This window comes from Orbicella faveolata, unplaced genomic scaffold (genome assembly GCF_042242905.1).
Source record: "Orbicella faveolata isolate gen_17 unplaced genomic scaffold, um_ofav_v1 contig_12, whole genome shotgun sequence".
Classification (NCBI taxonomy): Eukaryota; Metazoa; Cnidaria; class Anthozoa; order Scleractinia; family Merulinidae; genus Orbicella; species Orbicella faveolata.
This window is the reverse complement of record NW_028301539.1, coordinates 12,387,580-12,411,788: the sequence shown is the minus strand read 5'-3', so window position 1 is coordinate 12,411,788 and position 24,209 is coordinate 12,387,580. Positions and strand designations below refer to the sequence as shown.

Genomic DNA, 24,209 nt, shown 5'->3' with positions numbered 1-24,209 from the left:
CAAAACTGAAATCAAAATTCCCGCTTATCCTGGGTTAGCTTGATCGGGTTTTGAACAAAGCGGCCAAGGAACTCCGCTTTTAGGCTTGACTAAATCTATACGTTAGCTATTCGAGAGGAAGTCTTGCGCAAGATCAACTGTTCGTCGTCCACATAGTTGCATTTCTTAAGAACGTTTTTCTCGCAATTCCACTGTCAAAATAACAATTGCCACAGCATGTGCAACTTGTGAATAAAAGACTATTAAATAATACATTTGGTTGGAAAGAGAATGTCAAAGCGTTATGTGCCTTATGGCATAAAGAGATATAGGATAGGATAGGAAATAATACATTAAGGGTCGATATTTCTCTCGAAATTTTTTAACTTTCTTAGTATTTTAGATCACGCAATACTGGGTATTATTGATCATATGATTGATTTATACTAATCCCGACCTACCTCCCATGCTACCGGTGTCATCTATGACAAGAGCTAATGTCCTTACTGCTTGAAGATCCAGGAAGCGTGCAAATATGTCATCGCCAACAGTACTGCGCAGATCCTCAAAGAACTGCTTTGTAGCTTCTATGGCATGTTCAGCGGCAACTGTATGGAGCCTGACAGTCGAAATGAATAATGTCGTATATAGTTCACCTGTAATTTCCCTTTGTTGTCATTGGCCAAAACTAATCGCGTGGTACGATCTCGCGCGATAGAATGCCAAGGTTCGACTATTTAACAATTAGATTATTAGGCCGAATGAACTATTGCCTCATAGAAATCGAGAGCGAATAATCTAATTGTTTTATTAGAATTCTAACTGAAATTTTCTTCAAATAACGATTCCAATTATTTTTGGTCTTAGTATTAAACTTCTCGCTTTAGAGAATTCACGGACTGAATTTTCAATTTGGCATTGTGTATGTGTATGTGCTCTTATCATTTTCTTTCAAAAATTTCGAGCTTTTTAAATTCAAGAAACTGTACGTAAACTTCCTCCTTTAAATCTTCTCAGGAATTTGATTATCCATTTGTCTCTAAGTGTTGTTTCAAAACTTCGGAGAAACGAGGAAACGTTGTAATTTTGTCGAACACACCATATAACACGAATGAGTAGTTTTTAGGGTGAAAACTGCGCAGTAAAACGGCAAGCGGGTGCTGAGGTTTGGAGAAAAGCAAGGTTTTATTTCTCGTTTTCCACGTTTTTGCACGTTATCACGACATTAAAAAGAAAAACATTTTTCGTGGATGCATAAATTTAATTATTGCTGTAAGCCATAAGATACCCTGATAGAAAATACGAAAACTTTCAGTGCCCCACAGTATTTGGAAATTTCAATAAAATAAAATCACGTGTCGTTTAGCTTTTAGGCATGCTGCGGGTACAGGAAAATGTAGTGGTGAATAAAAGACAATATATACGGGTTATTGACCCAGCGTGAGGTCAACATGGGTGGGTATTGGCCAAGTTCTTTTTTTGCGTGCTTATGGACCTCGACTTTGTCTCGGCCCATAAACACGCCAAAAAAGGACGAGGCCAATATCCAGCCATCTTGACCAAACAAGCTTGGTCAATAAGGATTTATTATATGGGATAAAACACCAAAAAATGATCTTTGTACTTGTTTATCTCCAAGGACTGAAAGGGAAGCCAGTTTCATGCAAAAATCAATGGCGAGTGCACCTTTATCCTGATTGGGTGAATGCATAAATATAAATTAGCAAATGTACGAAACCTCTCGAACTCTTCGAAGCAGTTGTTTGAACCTCAAAAATGTCTGAAAATGGCTTCAATTTTCAGCACCTAAGTTCTAAAGAAGGTTTAACCATTAGAGCAAGACATGTTCATTTCATCTGCCCGCCGCTTTCGCCGATCCTTAGGCGCTTGGAAGAATTATCGCTCGACTCTGTGGCCCTCAACAATGTTCGCATTTGAACCTCTTTTGTTCAAGGAGCGTCGAAGACCTCGTTGAAAAGACGTCAAACTGACAGGCTCGTACTGCCCATTTCTCCCTCAGGTAGGTAAGTTCCCTATTCTCGTTTTCTTGGAAATAATACCGCTTCCACGCCTTCATGTCATCTTGTGTCTTTACTTCAGCTTGTTGCTACCCTGCGAACAATTGATTTCTCCTACGCCGAACGAGAGAGAAACCTCTGTGAGCAACCGTCAGCTTTTCCATCGAGCAGGCGTGAGTTTTTCACGCCCCACGTGATGCATTTGACGTCAGCTGCATTTGTTCACTGGAGGTGTTTGTACAACGCTGGTCAAAAGAACGCAAATGTATCAACAAAAGCTCCGACCAAAGAACGCTCCAGAACTTCGTCGAAGTACCATCTCGTCTGGGGTTTAAATCTAAAGCCTAAATTTAATACTTGCTGAGCAGGATTGCTGAGCTAGATGAACACAATAAAACGATTTTAACTCAGAAAATACGATCGAAAACGGGTTTGTAAAAGCTGTTTCAAGCGACTGACTCACAGTCTCGAATAATTATGATCGTAACCATTCGCAGTGGAGTTGGACTTTGATCGCTACACGGTGAGCTCGCTTAAACGCAGCAGTTTTGTTGGTGAGCGCATGCGTGTGAGCCTAAACCAGGTTTTAAACTAGTTTTACCAGTTCAAAGTTAATTTATTCGTCCATGGCGCTGGACGGCGGTTAACACTGCGTGAAAGCCAAAATATTCTAGAGTATTCTAGACTCGAATATGTGATTGTGACGCAATAGAATCCTAGAGTATCCAAGCCGCACACAACAGGTGACGTACACCTGGAATATTTGTGTCGAATATGGTGGAATAGACCTCTTTAGCTTCGCGGTCACGTGGTCTACATTGGGTAAACAAAACATTCAAGATGGCGGGCGCTAATGAACTTTCTGTGGTAGCGTGGACAAAATCGTTGCGAAATCTCGCTAAAGTGTCCGCGATTACAATAGTAAATCATCTAAAAGGATGTGGAAAAAAAGAAATTGGAGAAAAAGGTTATAAATTCTTTACAGAAAATTACGTTCATGATGTATTCGTGAAAGAAGAAGACAGTCGATCGAGGACTTGTTATGTCAAAGGCCGTTGTTTCCGAAGCCAGAAGAAGAGCGAAGCTCCCCATACCGTAAAATTGAAGATTGCTGCAGACAGAGAAGATAAAGGAAATGTGGAAGAAGCAGAATGCTCATGCAAAGCGGGGTAAATATAACTCGAAGTTCCACCACAATTACAATATAATTATCACGCTGGTGTAGGTCGTGACTTTAGGTCACTTTCCACAGGTCAGGATTACAGGTCACACGTACACATCGAATACTAAGCCGAAAAGTGTTTCGTCGATTTAAAACCGACGATAGTTAACTGGGCTTTTTGAACCTGCCCTAATTTTTTTTTATCAAAAATACAAAGATTTATGTTTTGTTTTGGACGCGGTAAAATTTTCATTAAATTTTATCCAGATTTTGAAAGCTCTAATTATGCTTTCATTAAATCCAATGGTCAGTGTGCATGTTAGCAGGTGAAATATTTTTTTGTTGGTAAAATCTGTTTCCAACCTACATTAATCTGCTTTAACTTGTAGATAGCAATTTTAGCAATAATCTGAATTATTTTGAAGTCCAATAAATTTGTTTATAAATTATGTTCAGGTTGAAACAAATCAGCTTAGGTTGGAAACAGATGTAACCCGAGAACCAATTTAACCTGCAACATATACAATCATGTTTCAATAACGTATGGAAATCAATATTTTTGCATTGTTTACAGTGTGTTAAATTTTAGTCATATTTCCATGTGTATGTAAATGTATTGTATTGATGAGTTTTAATGTGACAAAATACAAATGACTTAATTGCAAGGTTGGAGGCCACTGTAACCATGTTTTTGCCTTGTTGTGCCTGCTAAATCATTGGAGTATGTTGGGGATCACGGAGATCCCAGCAGATCAAACTTGTACAAGTGTGCCGCAGCAGTGGCACAAGCCACGAGGTGCCAGTATTGAACCAGAACCAGTAATGAAATGTACCTTTGTTAAAGCCTCATCTGACCAAGGTGGCAAGCGAAAACTGGCTCCAGTAACTTGTAAACTTTATGATGCAAGGGGTAAACATCTCAAGTTAAATGGGTGGAAGCAGCAAGATGTGATGGAAATGTGTCATTACCTTTCAAACGAAGAAAAACATTCCCCTTTTTCATACCTGATCAGTGATCAGGAATGTTCAACAGATACACATATTGTTTTTGGGAATGTCCCTCTTGGTTCAACTTTAGGGTATCAACTGACTGATTTAAAGGAAACCTATACAACCTTTGCTTTTTATAAACCAAACAATTGTGTAACACTTCCAAGGGATCAGCAACCACAGGGGGTTTTGGTTTTTCCCAAGATTCCAATTTCTAGTGCATGCAGTCAGCCATTTATTCCTCCCAGTAGCTTTACACATACAATGTCGGATCCAATTTTGCAAAGCATTAGCATGAACACTGAACGAGCTTGGGACCTCCAGATCAACACTGTTAGTCAAGCTCAGGAGTCCACATGGTTTGAAGAACGTAAACTTCGAATAACGGCTTCAAATTTTGGGAAAGTACTTCATAGAAAAAAATAGCCTACAGAGCCATTTCTTAAAAGTATTTTTGAAGCAAAGGATCTTTCAAATGTAGCATCAATTCGTCATGGAAAACAAAATGAAAAAGTAGTTAGATCTCACTATGCAAGAAAAATGCAGAAACACTTGGATAAGAACTTTACAGTATATGACAGTAGTCTTGTTGTTAACTCCACCCACCCCTATCTTGGTGCTACCCCAGATGGTAAGGTGTTTGACCCAACTTCTGACCATCCCTTCGGATTACTAGAAATCAAGTGTCCCTACACTTGGAGGAATCACACCATGGAAGCAGCATGCGAGGATAGAAACTTCCCCTGCAGTATGGTTGATGGAGTCCCAAAGCTTAGAACTGATGATAAACAGGGTTATTATGCACAAATCCAGGGACAACTTGCCCTTAGTGGCTTACCTTGGTGTGGCTTTGTGATATATCTATCAGGATCACGTAGTCTTTTTGTACAACGTATTAACTTTGATCCTACCTATTGAAACAATACACTGTTACCTAAATTAACCATGTTTTATTTTAAGCATTGCATTCCATTCTTGAGCAAAGAGAGGGCAACATCTGTTAATCCATGTGAACAGTCACTTTGCCACACCTACAGTGTAGCCCATTGAGAGTAGTAACTGTTAATACTGCATCAACATTAATGCACCAATTGAGGCTCCTTTGAATGGAAAAGCAAGGAAAACAAGTGTATTTGTTATTGTTGCAAACAAGTGCATTACTTAACTTTCCCTGGTAGCATTAGGTACAGGGTATTTAATGTATCTCACGTTTCTGTCACTGTTTTGTTTTGCAAGTAGATCTTGATTTTTAAGTTAGTCTTTGACTTCCTCAACTAAAATAGGATCCATAAAGTTTGAGAGCAAACAGCACACTGTCCAAAGTTGATTTATGGTTCCCAGTGAGCTGATTGGGAGTCTACTGTTGAAAATAAGAAAACGCCTGACCTTCCCAATGGCTCTTTCAACATGAATCCTGTGTTTAGCTATTGTTTGTGTTCTTATGACTTCATTTTCATTAAATTGAGGTTTTTCTTTTAAAAATGGAGGAATGTTAAGTTGAAGTCCGATTTTCTGTAAGTCTCCTCCTATGTCAAACCCCTTGTCAGCCATTATGCTGTCACCTTCCAAGATTTCTGATACTTCCTTTTTTCTTGACAGTAAATCGAGAAATCCGCTCCTAAAAACTATCTGTTTGTCGGATATGGACCCTGTGTATAGCTGTGAGACAAACATAAAGCCTCCCGTGGAATCGACTCCTACCAGGGATTTCAATGTATTTCTAGATTTATAGTTTGAATAACTCTGGGACTGAATAACAAGGGAGGATGGACACTGAATTTTTAATTCAGTGCAGTCAATTATGATAATGTTATTGGGATAATCTTCCTTGAACTTTTTGGGCATGTTTTCTAGGATGACGTTCCTGTGAGGCCAGATCTTCAGGGTGCCAAGTTGTATAAACAACAGATTTAACCATGTAATAAATGTATTTGATATTGTTGCTTCTGCGACATTAAATCTCATTGCTAAGTCAAGATTGGTTAGGCCTAAACGAAGCTTCATCATAACTAGTAAAAACTCGTCTTCCACAGATAGAACATGATCTCTTGAAGAACCAGGGTCAGCTTCTGGTTCCGAGCTCCCATCATCATCACTTTGTGATTCTTGATCAGAGTCGAATAACAACGACGTATCAATTTTGCGCTCTTTGCTCGCCTTCGTGTTCCAGTATGTGATGTGCTTTCGATGACCCCAGGGAGAACAAACTCAAGTACCCTTCGAAACTTTTCGTAACTGGAAAACCCAGTTAAATGGCTAAAATATTTCTTTTCATTACCTCTTCTGTGCACTAGATCTCTCAAAACACTCACCGATAACCTATGCTCGCAAGGTATCTCAATGTTTGATTGAATGGAACGCGAGACAAAGTTCTCCCTACCAGTTTCGTCGTATTCTCCTTCACCCTCGGATGCCGTTTCCGTTAATTCCGATTCTAGCAAAAGATTCACCTCCTCGATCTTTCTTCGTTTTTCTGGTAATGATCGCTCAGGTGTTTGTTTAGTCCAGCTAAAAATTGATGGACGAGCGCCCGCTCTCAGATACCTTTTATTAGCGTGAGGGTTTACGAAATCTTCCTCTCGGAAGTGAACTGAACAAAGTTTTGAATATTTCGTGACCGCAAAATCTTTCTTCGTGTCCCTTTTTATCCTAGAGATCCAAACCTACAAGGTAAACAGATTAAATTACAGGTCCACATATAACAAAAATTTACGCGATCGAGCGATCAGGTTACATGTGTTCACCTTGAGGAGTTTCTTGTCCTCTGGGAATCCATGCCAAGATAGCTCTTCCATAGTTGAGTTGTTGTAGCAATCATAAGCACAACAGTAGTGCACCATTTTGAACGAAAACAAGCGAAATTACGTCGAGAGAAGAGAACGTATTCTAACTCCGCGGTCTCTCGCTGCAATTTCTTTGCAAACACGAATGTTTGTTTACCCAATGTAAGTCACGTGTTCACCCTATGACGTAACAGTCTAAAGAGGTCTATATGCACCGTTCATAATCGTTGGTGGATTTTCGTTAAAGTATACCACACATCTGTCGTACTTCTAGAGTATGATGGCGAACCCTTTGTAAAAAGAATTTTACAAAAGAAGGTAACAGTTCGGGTGCATAGCATAGCATAGTATGTGCGATCTGCGCGTGTATACGTTTATCCTCGAATACGTGATCTTGACACCAAAGCTATAGAATTCTAGAGTATTCATGGCGTGTACAATCCTGACGTAGACCTGGAAAATTCTTATCGAATATGGGCATACGGCAGGAGCACGACCGTGTATTCGTTCGTTGACCAGAACAGTTGTACTTTTTTGGTTCATGTTGTCGGCGCAGCGATGTGTTTTGCTTGAGTCAAGAAATTTACACACTTTGTTGTAACTTCGAATTCCCCTCATTCGGTTTTGACCGACGTTTTCGGGATAATCACTACAAAGCGATTTCTCGTCTGAAGTGGTTAAGTTCTGCAAAGCACGAAACCACAAATTGGATACTACGGGATACGTAAAGTTCCGCAAAGTTAAACTGACTAGAGACACGTAAAGCTGCGCAAAGTTTGGTTAGTAAGAGGAATCAAGCTCGTTTCGGAGAAGTTTTAGTGTATTCAGCGGAGAAAGTCCCAAGACCTTCAGACAAATACCTTTTCTCTGTGGGATGAGTTTAACTCCGGAGCCCGCAGGATAACGAAACTCCTAAATAACGGCCCAATAGCTTCCTCAGTCGACTCCCTGCCATCATATCAACATTGCATTACGTTTGAGCAAGAAATCACAAAACGCATTACCAAGACGAGAACACTTTAATCAGATTTTTTCCTCGAGGTTACTTTTGAAACGAAATTGACTTTAAATGTGTTTCGAAACGACTTGTAACGAAATGAGAGAAGCGACCTACATCAGCATCCTGAGTGCCCGACCTTCAACAAGCACGGATCAGCGGTTTTCCACATTAGATACCAGGTTCTCTCGGTTCTCGCGCCATTTTTTGGCGTCCTTTTTAAAACGGGTGTGAAATGTGGAAGCTTATAATTCGAAGGAACGAACGGTTGCTCGCAGTGGTTTCTCCCTCGTTCGGCGTAGGAGAAACTAACTGCTTGTAGGGTAGCTTGCTGCAAAATAAATTCATGAAACTCGACAACATTTGTGTTTCTTTATTTTCATTCTCGTTGACACGTTTAGTTTTCTCTTTTTCCAATTCCACTTATACAGAGACCACAGGAAATCTTTAACTGGCACGGAAAATATTTTTCACGGCACAAATTACAAAAGAAAATTCTGGTGAAACGGCCTCCGCTTCTGAGAAATTTTTCTTGCGGGACACAGCGCGTAATCCCGAGCGGGCAAGATAGCGCCATCTTGCCTGCTCACGTAGCCAATCACAGTGCAGGATTTGATTCATCTTGCAAGCTCACGGAGTTAGCCATACATTAATGAGCGTTTCTGTAGACGGCCTACGGCTCGAAACTTACCCTTGGATTAACTCTTACTCTTCAGGTCCATATATAGGGGATTAACTAGATAACTCTTACTTTCTAACTCTTACTCTTCAGATCCATATGGGGGATTAACTCTTACTCTTCAAAATTCAAATGCGAAATAGCACGTTTGGACATAAGGCGGACTTTTACTTTGGAAAAACGATGGATCGGTGACAACCAATCAGCGTTTGGGGTTGAACAATGTCTCAAACCACTTATTTCACTTGTTTTCACGACGTAATTTATACCTCCATAAATAATCTAGGAGCTGCCGGCCCGCCTATTACCTGACTAGTCTTGACTAGTCCAACGGATGAACTTAATCTACCTGTTTATTAAGTTCTTTTTCAAAATCGTACTTCAGGGCCAACCATTTCTAATGGCGCACTCCTTGGAAAATGAAAAAATATATATATATTTTTTGACTGACAAGCTGACGTGTAATATTTGTTTATAGAGTTCCATTTTTTTTTTATGGTTTTATTATAAAATTTTCTTTTGCCACGTAATATACCGTTGAAAAAATGGGGAGATTTTTACTTCGTTTCCTAAGCGACTAATCGCTACTATTCAAATTTCGTTTTGTGCAAGTTTCCATTTTGACTACTATTAATTTCTTTGTGGTTTTAGGCAGAATACATGTTTATCAAATTTCTGTTTGGAATAGTTTTGAAGATCATCATGCCGAGACGCGTGTTTTTTTTTACTTGACGTGGTTCTTTCTTACTATTTTATAGCGGTAGTTAATTTTTATCCTGTTTGGGTCTACTTTGAAACTGAAATCCAATGTCGGCCAGCAGGCTTTTCAAAACACTAAATTTCGTGTTTTTAAATATGTAGTTGCTTTCTTCAGTTTACTTGAATTGAAAATCAATTTTTTCAACTCTTTCTAGAAGATTTGCTGTGCCACTTTTCGAATGTAAGTGTACGTTGGGGTTGATTTTATCATGTTCGTGACATAAATTTAAAATTGAAGCTCTTTAATTGACCTTTTCGTCGCAGCTTGCGGAAAGCTTCTCAACACACTCCGTATATGTATAAGTCATGGCGCAATTTTCCTAATAATCCTTTTTAGTAGTATAAAAAACCTTTTCTGAGAAACCTTGCAGCTTAGAGTAAGTAAAAAAAAATACCGTCATACCGTCTAATTTGGTTAAAAGAGTCCGAATATTTGACAAGCTGACCACCACAATGCAACCCTTTCAAAGGAAGCACTCGCAGAATTCTTTGTTTTGGCTTCGGCTTTTTTTCTTGATATTGAAAATTCGCAGACGCTGGGCGTTGATGCTAAATAATTAATGTGTACTCTGTTTGGATTTAATTTTGATTCAATGTTCAGCAGATCATTGCTTATTTTAGCAGAAGCAAATTTGATGATTATTGTCTGCTTTCGAACAAGTTCATTGGCCTTCAAAGTGGGTGAATATATTAATTCACAAATCAGCATTGCATATTTAAAATGAGAAGAATGAATGAGACTGCGGAATTCTTATTTGTAAGACGAAAATAATTTGTCATCTTTCGCTGCATTTAAGCAGCGCGCTTTGTATACATTTCTAGTTTAGCAACCAGTGACAAAATAAAAACGGCAAGCAAAATCATATAATTCCCGGTTTCGTTTCAAGAAAAGTTTCAATTTGCAAATAAAAGCATCAGTAGTCATTTCACTTACTTATAGTGAGGAGACCACTTTCTTGTTGCTGCCTCTTTATTTATTCCACCCCTTGTGCCTTGATTGCGACTACTGTCGAGGATTCCGCCGTGACCACATTTGCTGACGTTAGTTGGCTTTGAAATATCCTGCCCTCCGTAATATCCACTGGTTATTTTCTGTATTATCAAGTTGTTATCGCAGTTTTCATTTTGTTTTATAGCCAGCGGGCAGGAAATGCAAGTTTCTTCGTTTGGTTTTGCGACATACTGAGAAGGAATCGAATTTGCTGGATTTGTTAGTGCGTAAAATTTTCGCACTCCATTTTCAAGTTCGACCCAATTTGAGTGGCTGTAAAAGTCTTGTAGCGTGTGTAAATATTGACCAGCAAGTTGACGAGCGTATTCAAATTTGACGCCTTTCAATAACGATGTTACTATTTGTGATTTCAACTCTAACAGTCGGTTTGACCCTTCCTTAAACTGTTCACCGCTAAAATGAGCGGCAGCGACACTCCGCAAAGGCGCTGTATTTACTTCTGCGTTTGAGCTTTGTATTTCGGTGATAGCGTTTTGTAGACGCATTCTGGACATCATCACACTGAACAGATTTTGAACCTTACCAGGCGCACTTGCCGTGATCACCATTCTTTGTAAATCTTCAAATTTTACAGCCATTTCTTCGTCGATATATTGCGGATTATCCTTTATGAATTCTATCAGACATCGCAAGAGCCCAATGTTCGTAATGATAGCATGGTCGAGAGTTTTTAGTGCACTTTCTCGATCAAGTTCTAACATAGCAGACGAGAAAAACGCCTCAGAAGCAGTGGAAAACGTCAAGAAAATCACAAGGGCACGAGGAAGAGCCATGTATCATGAGCGTTTTTGTGTAAAGCCACGAGATAGCGGCGTCACTGAACAAACGCAGCTGGTAGCGGACAAGAAAGTTGACAGCTTACTGTGCCAAGCAGCACGCGCTTGTTTTGTGTATTGTTCTGAAATCATTTTTGTCTGCAAAACGCCAAAGGAGATTTGAATATTTATAGGGCTTATTGTTTTGTTTTCTGAGTGCAAATAATCTATAAATAATTAATCTCGCTAGCTGAAGGAAAATAAAGTGAAACAGAACAGTCTGCAATGAAAATGCGGCTGATGATGTTTAAGATTATTTACATGCGGTACTATTTTGACAGGTATTACTACAGAGCGCGTTAAATCAGCGGTCGATTCTTTTCTCTTTCCTATTTTTAGATTTTACTCTTTTTGAAAACATTGCTTCAAAATCTACTGTACTACTTTATTTGACTTCACTTGACGCTTCCCTAAGTGTGTACTGTCGTTAACACGGAGATACATTTGCTTTATATTCAGTAAGTTTTACTGTATTACTGGGCCATCTGTTGAAAAGCCATTATTATCTCCAGTCATGTTTGTTTTATATCATAAAGCTTCAAGCATACCACACGAAAACAAGATTTCAAGCTTTGTGAAACTTTTCTTTTCTTTTAAGTCCCCACTTTTATTAGTTATTTTATTTTAACTTTTTCCTTATCTGTCTATAACTGTTTTTGGTGTAGATATAGGTATCGATGAATTTTGCGTTTATAACGCAAAATCAGAATGTTGTGATTAGCTTTGTTCGCCTTTCATTTCAACTTCTTTTCCAGTATCGGCAATGTTTCACGTAATTACCACAATCAAAAAAAAAATTGTTCTCTGTAACTGTTACTTAAGGGCCCATTAACCGATTTATGCACGCGCTCGCGTGCGTTGCTAAGGAGGTGAAATTTCACTTCCGGTTACTTACGTCAGCTTGAGCGCGGAAAATAAAAACTCAATAACTTCCAAATTCGCCTACATTTTAGATGTTTTTCTTTGTGTTTCACAAAATGCAAAGTAAAAAAGGTACAAGCGGAGACAAAATAAGAAAAAGACAGAAAAACAGGAGCAATAGAGAGAGAAAAACTAACTCCGTGTGGCTTTGTTTGATCTTACCGAAGTGCGCTGGTAGTGTAAATTGCGCACGCGCTGATAGGGTAACTTCCAATATATATCGGGCGCACTTCCGGTTTCTTTAAATGCTAAAGGAAACGCGGTTTTTCATTAAATCCAGCCTTTTTCGACGGATTTCGACCAAAGCCAACGTTAGAAAGGTAGCTATGCATTCCTTTTTCAAAATCATGCTTTTTTCAGAAAATTACGAATTTTTTAACATTTTGAAATTCTCTCAAAATCTGACCTTTTAGAAATGAAACAAAATCTATGCATAGCGTAATGAGGATTTAAATTAAAATATTAAATCAATGAAAAAAATCCCGATAAAGTAATTTGCCTGGGAGCCTTTGCGTTTTTTCAGTGTTAGTCACATGACCATGGGTGTGGCCTGATGACGTCATCACCAGTGTTACTAATCATGAAAAAGTTAAAACACGTGAAATAAATCTGAAGTAACTAAAAGTTATGAGGTTATACGAGAATAAATTTTCCTTAGCAACAGCTCAAAAAGATCGGTTAATGGGCTCTTAACAGATTCACATTCCTCCTCATGGGCGAGTGATAGCCGGCTGACATATCGACTTCCAGTGTTTTTCAATTTGGAAAATGTCCTAGGCATTTCCAAGTTGTAAATGTAGATGGGAAAATTTTCACTTAATCCTTCGCTCCTTCATCACTCCTTCGCATCCTGTGAGACCTTTTTGCTTGCAAATCCGCTGACCGTAGATAAAGCGTTCGCGGTCTCTTGCGCACAAGCCGATTGTCGTCGATCACCGCGCGATAGGATAGGATATTCACCAAGTGAATTGTTTCATTGCCAATGTTACTTATTCTAGAATAGTTTAGATCTTTTCTTGTCATACTTTGTCGGTCCTAAGCTTTAACACATGTTTGAAAGAAGTCTGAAAGTAACGCTATGTACTCCAAAGTGGTTTAGCTCGATTCAAGTGCTAAAGTCGTTTTCATTTCTTATTAGGGATTCTTGCGCCGTTTTTAGTCGCGCGACCAATAGTGACGTCTGGCAGGTAATCTAGCGCGCTGCTAAGTCTCGAAAAAACTGTAGTAAGCCACCTTGGCTCGAGTTGCACAATAAATCAGTCAATCAATCATGTCGTTTTCAGTTTTGAGGCATGACGATATGCGAAAGTTTGGTGGTAAACAATAAAGACAACAGAGAGTTTATGTCTCGGGCCTGTGGACTGGATTTGTACAGTAGGGGTATCAAATGGCCTTTGCGAGCATTTGCGAGCGTCCGAGCGGTGCGTTTATTTTTCCAAGCATGAGCAGTGATCAAACTTGCCTTGTGAGCAGCAAGCACTTTAGAAAGTACAGATGCCAAAAAGCTTCTCTTGTTAGCAATCGATCTTCGAGGATATTGCGGTCACTGGAATTGCAGATGTGTTCACTGATGACGAAATTCAAATCAGACAAGACATGAGTTTCCTTGTTAAAGTGTATCGCCACCTCACAAGTGTTCTTCTTTGTACTCACGGCTGATTTGTGGTTACTGACGAAATCTCAGTTTTAACTCGTCGGTTTTGGATGTTACATACTGAACATAACATTTATTACAAGTGACTAACTAAATTACGTTCTTAGATTTACAATGAAGATGTTGTCTGATTGCATAGTTTCTGTTGGTACTGGCGCTAAAAAAGAGGTTGGACACTACTAAAAGTTTCTACACAGATCGCATTTCCCTTTAGATTTAAAGCAACCTTGTTTTTCTGCGTTGTTATGATTGGCGCGGCGAGGACATGCAAGAATTTCACAACTACAAGGCAGGATTTCCAAAATTTTGGGCAGTCGAGCACATTTTAATGAGAATCTGAGCATGCGAGCAGTTGCAAAACATTTTGCGAGCACGAGCAAACGAGTACTCGTCTATTTTTGCGAGCAATTCGAGCAAAGGCCAAATTTTGCGAGCACTTCAGTTCAAATTGAAGTAAGAGATCTTTATCGTCTAAAAAAACTACATGTAAACCCTAAAATTCCGTTTCGGGCATTCCATTATTTACTAGTGCGTAGTGGCTATAGCAGTGTCCACATAATGACAACTTTCGCTCGTTTCTTTGACGGTTTCGAAGAAGATTTAACTATTGTCAGCAATTCAATTCCCGAGAAGATTAAAGTAGTGAAATTGACCGTTATGGAAACTTAAAGATCGATTTTTAAAATAAACTGATGATGTATAAACAGAAGCAAATTTCAAGCAAAAATTCAATCCTTGCACAAATTTTGTTAAACTTGAAGCGTTAAAAGATCCTAGTCAACCATGATGCATTGCGCGTATCAAGTGCGTAATCCGCCATTTTCAATGCCATCTAAATGTTGGGAATTTCTCATTGTGGTAATAATCCAAGCACATCCTCAAGATCGTAGCATCTTTCTCCCAAATCGGAGTTTCAAGAATTAGCGCGGTGTGCGTTCGTTTTTATCCCTAATTTATTCCTTCCTTTTGTTTTCTTTTCTAAATAACAGAGGAAGAAAATAAATAAGGGAGAAAAACCCATGCCCAAGGCTCTAATTCTTGAAACTCCGGTTTGGCTTATTAGTGGAATTCTATTAGTATCTGATCCAATGCGAATGCTGCAGCCTGATGGAATCATCTATCGTACGTTCTCCACCACTCTCCAGTCCTTCGGCCTCATTCTAGGCTTATACCAGCTTACTTTTACTTATTTTTCCTTGTTCCTTTTTCTTGTTCCCTGCTAGCGGAGGCTCTTTTCCTGGTGTTCGCTGACGGGAGAAAAAAGACCTCTGCCATGGGTCGAAAATGGCTTTGATTTAACTGCCGTCCACACTCTTGGACGGCTTTATTTAAAACGCGTGCTCCTTGCGTTGGTCGTTGACCGCAACTTGAGCCCGTTTCGTCTTGCGCATTTCTTTACATTAATTCTGCTGTCATTTATTGAGCCCACATTGTAAACATGGCGTGCTCGGCGTGCTCGAAAGAGTTCAATCGTAAAGAGTTACTAAGTTTGCTTTCTTCCGTTTTGGAAAACCTTGGCGATGGAAAGATAAAAAACTGAGTGACGTGCAGTTTAAGGCCCTGTGAATTGTGCATGCGCAACACGAGTTATCGTGAGTTATGGGGAATGTGTCGCTCGCTCGATGGGCTGTAAACATTATGCAAATTAGGTACGCTCGCGGCTTACTTTTAAATTTCTGTCCATCTTTAATTAAAATAAGCTGTTTTAAAGGTCTAAATTAAAAGATATAAGTTAAAGAAGACTCGGCCACCGAAAATGAGAACATCTAGAATCGTAAAATCGATGAGCAGCGCGAGTTCTCACTAGATGCAGACTTCGTATGGATTTTACTGAAACGGAAATCGTTGAAGAACGGTTACGGTATGGTAACTGCGCATACAGCGAGCGAAATGATATAAACACAGACCATTTATTTATTGAATCGCTAAAAAAATTGAAAAAAGAAAGGAAAAAAAAAAATCTACATGTACCCGGAGTCGATCGCGGTTCCTATCCAATGCGGACTTGTCTACTACCCGCTGTGCTAAGTGATCATAACCCGAGTAAGACGGAGCCAGGAGGGAGAGGTGAACACGTCAGATTTGGCTGACCCTATGATCATGGCCATTATGACGTCACGGCTAAAGAAGCGCGCAAATGCAGAAAATTTTCGAAAATGGCGGCGTCACCTCTAGTTGATACACCTTTTTGAGGCGGATTTCTCCAATCATTCCAGCTTTAAGTGGTGTTGTATTTGGATTTCAAGGAATAATTATCATTTTTCTTTCTTGAGAGGTAAGTAGATTTTAATTATAGCTGAAAAATCTTGCATAAAGTGTATTTAAAGTGTTACAGTCATCGCTCTCCGGTGGAAATATGTGGTGCAAAATTTTGACCATTAGCCCTGTAAAATTGCCTTCTTTTACGTGATCGGTAACTTAAAGAAACGTGTAACGTGGTCACAGAAGAGCTTATATGTGTAGGAAAACATTGTAATTGAAGATGATTTTGAAGAATCGGTAGTAAAAATGATCAGTCCATTTGAGTATGAAATATCTGCGATCTTGTGCTCGGCACATGTTCTGCAACAGGCCTAGCAAACAGAAATATCCACAATGATGGAATGAGAACTTTCACAAACAAGAACTTAGGCTTAATTATTTAAATAAGACTTAAAGCCTGCCTACTGCACAGCGGTGGTTAAAATACAGACAGAGGATAAAATGAATATGCAGACTACAGACTTTTTAAAAAATATCCCATTTCCTTTTATAGAGAGCTAAGTGCTCCGGTTAGCCTGAAATATACAGCTCATGTTAGCCGGTGTAAGGTTAGCTGATTCTCTCTATAAATGAAAATGGGAATATGATATTCTTAAAAAGCCTGCAGTCTACATTTTACCCATGGTTTGCAGTCTAGCCTTGTAAGACTTTTCTTTAAGCATATGGATGTACAAGGCCCTCTCTCCTCTGCATAGGCCTCTTTCATGCTGCTTAGACTGTAGGCTGGTAGTTTCGAGTATATTCAATTTCCCATGGGGAGCTTCTGCGGAGGAGAGAGTATAAGGCCCCATTTATATGGTCTTGGGTACTGGAGACAACCCTATCAGACCCAACTTTATCAAGTTTTTATCCCTCCAGGATTACTTAAGCCTTTTTTCATATTCCAGTGCTCAGTTATCATTCCTTTTTTGGCTTCCTTTCAGTCATTTGATCACTGCAGGGTTTTGTGAGTTAATTTTGATTTCTTTATACCATGAGTTGTCCCAGGTAGGCCAGTCATAGTATTTTGATGAAAAAAGGTTACCAGCCCTACCAGGGTTACCCTGGTTATGTTGCCAAGGGTGACTTATGTTTCACTTTCTCAACAAAATGGTGAAAGTTAGCTCATCCAGGGTCACTGGGGCAAGGGCTTCCTTGGTTACCTAAGACCAAATAGGGGCCTCACTGTCGGCTGGAATCATGTATGCTTATATAACAAAACTTGAGTTCCAAACTCTGGTCACCTTGAGTTCCTATTGCTGGATCTCATTATGTTTACAAAACTGGCACAGTTGATCAGCAATATTTAGGAATTTGAAGTTTGATTTATTTCAATTCCTAAACAATATTGTGACTTTTGTCTATTTAAGGATCCAAAAATGCTTTATGCAGAGTGTTTGTTGTAGTTTGTTTGACACGCTTCAGAAATTTTATTTTTCCTTTGTACAGGTGAGGGTGCTAAAAAAATTTCTTTATGTGAATCTGAAGACTTCAATTCAATACACTGAAATGAGCTATTTTATGTTTTATAAATTATGATATTGGCTCCATGTACATTACCGCATTGTATCTGCTTGGACGGAACTTAAAAGGTGGATAGGGTTGGATTGCTTAATTGTGAGAGTTACTTATGTTAATCGTAAATACATATTGAGTTCCTTGTGTTAGATCTCATTAAGAAATTTATCTTTTAGTTTACATTTTCTGTTGAAAAGAGTTAGGGGCGATATAAAAACCAAAGAGGGAAGGGAGGTGATATAAACATTTACTTCAATTTTTAACTGGTGATTATTAAGAGGAGTCTTATTTGATCTTTTTAAACCTTAGGTTACCATCCTCCACCACCTTTGCAAGACCATTCAAGCAGGCCCCATTTCTGGCAATACACACAACCACCATGGAAAGCTGTCTATTTGTTGTCATTGTACTGTCAATTAAACATTCAAAACCCAATCTTGTGGGGTTTTTTTTGTTATTTGCTGAAAATGTACGCTTATCATTCTCTTGAAGCTGATAATAAACTCATCAATGCAAAAAGCAACAGGGAACCTGGGATGGATGGCGCTGGGGAGAAATCAGACTTTGGGTTCATGTTTACAAGTACAACCTCTGTGACACTTTTCTCTAGAATATTTCTTTGTAGGTCAGTTTAAACTTGATCTAAAATAATAGTTAAAGCTATCTTTATTTACATAAGATTTATGATGAAAATTAAAAGCGTAAAGTATAAAGGAAATAACTGATTATCATTTCAAACTTAGAGGCAGTAAAGCTTTTACAGTTTCTCAAGACAGATACTATTAGAAAACAAGGGGTTTGGTTATAATAAGAGATCACCAGATATTGATCTTTCCAGCTTTGTCTCAACCTTCCTTACTGAACTCTTTGTTTTGGCAATAAGTCATTTTGGCGTTACAAGTTTCTCCTGGATAAGGTAACTCTTATTGCCAATGGCTTAGCATAGGAAGTGTCCCTGTTAATATTTTCTTTCCTCTTTAATTCACTTGCGGCTGGGAACTAGATTCTGTATTTTTTAGTTCTTTTCATATAACATCCTATGAGTTTTCTTTTACAGCCTATACAAGTTTAATTGAACTCACTGTGATATTAAAAAAAAATAGAACCCAAAGCACCAGTGTAGGATACCTTTCTTGTCAAAGGTGCGAGACAAGAAATAGCTTTGCACTTTATGCGGACGCCCGAGGAAACAGATCCTGCGCCGATCTCATATTTGACGAACATTTTGACATGAAATAAAGCACCTTTCTGCCAAGAGGTCTCATCTATGTTATTGCGAATACCATCCGTTTCATCTAGGTCTCCCATACAGTGATTTTATATCATTTTACCACCTAAAATATCCACACGTCTGCACGGCTTGCGTCAGTTGGTTGGTCTCGCTGAAGAAAATGTTATCGTTGACAGTTTTGCGGATAATTTAGCGCAGAAAAATAATTCCTTGGTACATTATTTACTTTAATTTCCAACCCAACATATGACTTGATGGTTCAAATGTCTTTGTAAGGGAGCATTTTCCATCAGATACTTTCTCATACTTCGAGGGTTTCGAGTACTGATCAGCAGGTCCTCCACGCTATCGTCTACAAAATAATGGGTTTAAACCCACTGATCATTTTTATGCATATGTTAAATGATTCGTTTTCATAACCATTCAAACGTTTTAAACCATAACAAGGTCATATTTTTGTGTTCGTGTTGTTCATCGTTGGGTTCTCCAGATATCGCCAAGGAAACGGGCGCGACGCTTCACTTTTCAATCGCGTTTTCAATTGAGCGATCTCCAAATTTTGCGTGTTTTTGAGCCTTCCGACATCTAATTTTTGAAACCCAAGGTTTTTTTGGACACAATATTAATAGGTTATCTTATTCCTGTGGTCTGTTGATCGCTTTCTTTCAAATTCTTTGAGCAATCATCGGATGAAAAACTTTTCTGGTGTCATTTTTTAGCGGCCATTGAAACTTCACTGGCTAGCTCACGAGTGACGTCATAATGGCCAAGATCATCGGGCGCGCAATCGCATGGCAACTCAAGCAAAGTTGACCTCTCCCTCCTGGACGGAGCAAATAAAGATTATAATTAATTAAACCGCTGATAACTCAGCGGGCTCGAGTCTGTACGAGGATTGTCTGTCCCCTGTCGTCTGTAGGTTAATTTGTCCTTCACCGAACAAATTTGGTATTCGTGGATTTTTCTGACGCTCGCCAGTGTTTTTTTTTTTAAAGCTTAGAGATCACATGTGTTCAGTCGTCGGCAAATAGGGTCACAAAGTTTGTTTTGAGGAAAGGTCTTCATGACTTGTGTTGCACCGGGGTTCTTCGCAAGCTACACTCAACACAGGTAAGCTGAAACAAGATGTTTTGTTCAAGAAGCTTGCTTTCGAATGAATCGGAGTGAATCAAGGTGTAGTTGAAGGATATATCAGTCGTCGCGATCACAGTCTGGATCTGCAAAGAGTTTAACATTCCACATTAGGCCGCTTGTATCGGACTTTTTTGAACATGGTGAAACAGAAGTTTTTGAGACAGTTTGTCTTGTTATTTTTTCTTTGATTTCCTTGATGAAAGACCAGACGAGAAAGGAGTCAAAGCTGTAGTTTTGGGGCCAGAAAGTTCTGACACGGAAATTAAGGATGCTTTTTGAAGGTAAATACAACCTTGTGTTTACAAAGTCGGTGCGCTGTCAAGTGGGTTTTCAATAGAGTCCTAAAGTGTGACGTCACAAAAAAATAAATTTGAGAAATTATTGGATTTGGCGCCATTTTCGAATAGGTAAGGTAAAGGTAAAGTCTGCATACGAGCCAAGTGGCCCATCAGGCCGGAGCTTATCCCGGTTTCTGTAGCATGAAGCGACTAGGAGTATTTCTACTCCCCCCTGGATGGGATGCTAGTCCATCGCAGGGTTACCCCCAGCATTAAGTTCGTCGGTACCCATTTTTACACCTGGGTGGAGAGAGGCACTGTGAGAGTAAAGTGTCTTGCCCAAGAACACAACGCAGTGTCCCTGGCCAGGGCTCGAACCCGGACCGCTCGATTCGGGGATGAGCGCACTAACCATGAGGCCACCGCGCCTCCCCATTTTCGAATAGAGCGTCCTTAAAAAAGGGTCCTCGCCAAAAATAACCTCTTAATCGTGATTCCCAGCCGAAATATAAAGGATGAAAATTTGGTACTGCTCCATATAAACCTCTCTAATTTTGAGTCAGTTCTAAACTGAAGGAACTATTTTGAAGGGCTTGTATGGGATGCTATCAAACTTTGATCCCTTATATCTCTATCGGGAATTGCAATTCAGAGCTAATTTTTGGAATGAGGGCATCTTTTATGATCCTCTATAAGAATATGACATCATATCCCATAATTTCAAAATTTTTATTTTTGTGACGTCATCACTTTAGGACTCTATACAGATCGCGGATTTCAAGCAGCTTCCTGGACTTAAGAAAACAAAAATGGTAATGTACAGTATTACTTTGAAGTTTAATTCAAATTTTTGAACGACTAGTAAAGCCACGACCGATAAAATGACTGCAAAAGCCGTCGGCAAAAACTTAAGCTTTCGTTTCAGCGTGAAGAATTAATTTGAACATGCTGTCACGCAGCGCAGCACGTCTGCGAAATTTTGAACATTTTTTTGCTTTTAGATAGTTTTTTTTTTTTTTTTGCCTCATCTTGAATGAAAATTTATTGTTATTGAACTTCCTGTCATGTTTCTTTCATTTGGTTACCTTTCTTTAGAAATTTTAGGTTTTTAAAGTTAACAGTATTTTTGAACCGCGGATTTCAGCATATTTAATTTACGGCGACCTCCGCGGCCGTGTTTGTTTAGTTTATTCGCCTCGTTCAAATACATTTTTTTGAGTTTTATTCAGCTACTACAAAACTCCGGAGAATAAAACTAAGTGGGCACTAATTTACCACAGCTGAAATACGATTTATCTCAAAATAATTGGCTTGTTTTTGTCGTCTTTTTTATTTACAACTTTCATCTTTCTTTCACTGCGCTGTATTACTACGATTATCAGTTGAAGAAGGCACGAGGGAAGTTTGGTTACGAAGTTTTGGCCTCAAAATTATGGTGTTGTCACGGGCAACTTACCTCGTTTCCGTTGGTAACTGAATATCAACAGCCGTTGGTCGCCTGTCGCGTCGCCTGTCGCGTCGCCTACAATTTCGCGTCCTTTGCTGCCAATGACGTCAAAGGCCGACAAGTTGTCAATGGATACGGAGCCAGTTGCTCGTGACAACAACACGATTTTTACGTTAAAACTTGGTGACCAAACTTTCGTCCCGCCTTTCTCAACTGATAATCGTAGTATTTGTCGCACGCGAAGAAATTATCTGATTTCTTGTCTTTAAATTGTTGTTTAGACATGTCTTTTTGCTTTTTTTTTTCCGGTGCTTTCTCAAATGTTATCCGCTATGGTAAAAGAATGGAAATTTTGTTGTTTTCGGTTTCGTTTTTGCGTGTTCAATTTTCTCGGTTTTGTCGCGCGGCGAAGAAAAAAAATATAACTTCTTGTTTTCTTATCAGTTTTAATACACCTCAAGTTGAGTTCTTTTTGTTGATATTTTTTTTATATTTTGGCCCGTAATTTGTTCAACTTGAAATAAACGATATCTTATCAGGAGCCATAATCGATATCTTATCAGGAGCCATAATCATTATGGCTCCCGATCGTATACATGGCTGTGGTTACTGGGCATATGGCTTATTATTCTGCTTACGTACGCTCGCTCTGAAACATTTCAAAAAAACTCCAGGGCCGGGTTGTTCAAAGCACGATTAAGCTAATCTAGGATTAGCGTAAATTTTTGTTTCAATTTTGTGACTTTTCAGTGAAGTTTTCTGTTCAAATTTTTCGTCCCTCAATTTTGGCTTTGACTAATGTCAAACTCCAGGAAACATGGAGAGTGAAAGCTCTTTTATTCAAGAGAAATTAGAACTCAGGTTAACTTTTAATCCTGGATTAGCGTTAATCGACTTTCGAACAACCGGGCCCAGGGAATTAGGGGTAGGCTGTGAATCATTATGTCACACCCATGTTTTCGCACCAAAACTTATACAAATTTTAAATTCGAATCCGAGCAAGCGGAACAAGTGGACTTCATTTTATAGAAGTAGAAGTCTACTTGTGGCAAGTCTATCTGGAGGCATTCATGCAGGATGTAAGCGTTAACTTTGAATGGCTACCCTGGAATTGCAAACACTCATGCCCCGTCCACACTACGCCGGAGAAATTTGGAAAGGGTGTTAATCACTCTGAAAACACATCAAATGTTTTCCGTTAACACTTCGTTGGAGAAATTTGAAAACGCAACAATCACCAGTCATTTTGCATTTGTGTTTGAGGAAATCGTGACGTCATCGTTTTGGAAAAGCTCCATTTTGAAAATGTTTTCCGTCCACATTAAAACACAAAGCCGGCGTTTTCAAATTCCTCGGGTTTGAACAGTGTTTTCGTTTGAAGAGCGCCCGTTTTCGTGGCGAATTATTGTGGACGGAAGACCTAACCGTAGAAATAAAGCTGCGTTTTCAAATTTCTCTGGCGTAGTGTGGATGAGGCCTCGGTATATTTGTTTATCAAGTATTACAAATCAAACCTGATGGTCAAAATTGCTAAAATTACGCACTGGTCGGTAAACACGCACTGAGTATCAGATAAGATCGAAAGCTCCGGTGATTTCACAAATTGTTCTTACGGACAGACTGGTTGGTGGTTTCCACTGGAATGCTAACAGCCTCATACCAAGAGTCTTCGTTCTTCTTGACCAGCGGTCGGGAAACGAACGACCCTGGAGAAATCCGATTTGAAGTCAGAAAATATCGGACTTCCAGTTGAATTGTGCCTAGCTCATAAACACGTGACTCAATCAAGTAGCTTGTGTTATTCTTTAGCATGCGAGGGCACCTGTTTTTTTCTGCTCTTGTTTCATGCGCAAAAAAAAACCAAGAGCCAAAAAAACCGGATCCTCTCGCAGGCTAGTTTTTCTTCCAATCAATTTCATTGTTTTTAAAGCCAGTGAAACTAAAGGCTGCAATGGAACTAGATATTCTTCGCTGTTGATACTCTAGGCAACTTGTTCATTCTATGTTCTCCACCATCGGCATACCTACATTGGTTACATGAGCTGGAAGTCTGTCTGTTCCCTCGACAATGGAAAATAACCCTCTTTTTTTCATCGCCTTGTTGCAACTTGAAATGAAAATATCGCCTAAACTTTGCATTTCACGAAATCTTTACATATCATCGGAAACTTCCATCGAAAATGTCATGAATGTGTCCTTGTACATCCTTGTAAACAGAACCTGAAAATGCCGTTTTGCAACAAAACTTAAAACTCGTTTCTGTTTATCTCATTTGATAAAGAGAGAATGATTAATGCTTTCATTAAGATAGTATTGCCTTGATTTTTCAATATTTCCAATGTTCACTTTTCACCCACATTTACTGCTAACTATTTCTTGGTGAACCAGAAACAAAATGAAAAATGTTTAAAACACATGACGTCGTCCACCCTTGTCTAATGTGAAAGCATGATCGTTTCAATTGTAATGCCTTCTTATCCAAATGCTAGTTATGTTAGTTTGTTTCTCTGGTACCTTATTAGTGAACACTGAACTAATGCTCACACTCTAAACATGAAAATCAACCACAATATTCCCTAAACCAGATAATA

The 24,209-nt window shown here is 39.1% G+C and overlaps 2 protein-coding genes, 1 long non-coding RNA gene and 1 pseudogene across 4 annotated transcripts in view; 2 read left to right on the top strand and 2 right to left on the bottom strand.

Moving 5' to 3' along the window:
• The window catches only part of LOC110061550 (von Willebrand factor A domain-containing protein 7-like), a 57,012-nt gene extending 45,726 nt beyond the window's left edge, over nucleotides 1-11,286 (bottom strand). The window contains exons 1-2 of the mRNA XM_089282458.1: nucleotides 10,302-11,286; nucleotides 441-598 (exon numbers count right to left, since the gene is read on the bottom strand). Of these exons, the coding sequence (XP_089138584.1) occupies nucleotides 441-598; nucleotides 10,302-11,152 (1,009 nt within the window). The 5' untranslated portion in view covers nucleotides 11,153-11,286. The remainder of the gene's footprint in view (nucleotides 1-440; nucleotides 599-10,301) is intronic.
• On the top strand, nucleotides 3,745-6,125 carry LOC110059742 (uncharacterized; annotated as a pseudogene).
• On the bottom strand, nucleotides 5,085-7,120 carry LOC149116687 (THAP domain-containing protein 1-like). 2 transcript variants are annotated; one of them, XM_089282453.1, is made up of 2 exons: nucleotides 6,894-7,059; nucleotides 5,085-6,812 (listed from the first exon to the last, which is right to left on the bottom strand). In XM_089282453.1, exon 2 carries the CDS (start codon nucleotides 6,154-6,156, stop codon nucleotides 5,404-5,406), a length of 753 nt encoding a protein of 250 aa, XP_089138579.1. In that variant the 5' UTR covers nucleotides 6,157-6,812; nucleotides 6,894-7,059; the 3' UTR covers nucleotides 5,085-5,403. The 2 variants fall into 2 exon arrangements, with proteins under 2 accessions (XP_089138579.1, XP_089138580.1); XM_089282454.1 differs by having other exon boundaries at nucleotides 5,984-6,812; nucleotides 6,894-7,120.
• Nucleotides 11,287-15,826: 4,540 nt separating the features above from the next.
• LOC149116686 (uncharacterized) lies at nucleotides 15,827-18,051 on the top strand. The gene is made up of 2 exons (XR_016205447.1): nucleotides 15,827-16,044; nucleotides 17,838-18,051. It is a non-coding gene; the product is annotated as an uncharacterized LOC149116686 (long non-coding RNA).
• The last annotated feature ends 6,158 nt before the right edge of the window (nucleotides 18,052-24,209 follow it).

What these genes read in the sequence shown, in the direction of transcription:
- LOC149116687 (XM_089282453.1), bottom strand. Translation starts at nt 6,156, where the DNA reads ATGATGAAGCTTCGTTTAGGCCTAACCAATCTTGACTTAGCAATGAGA.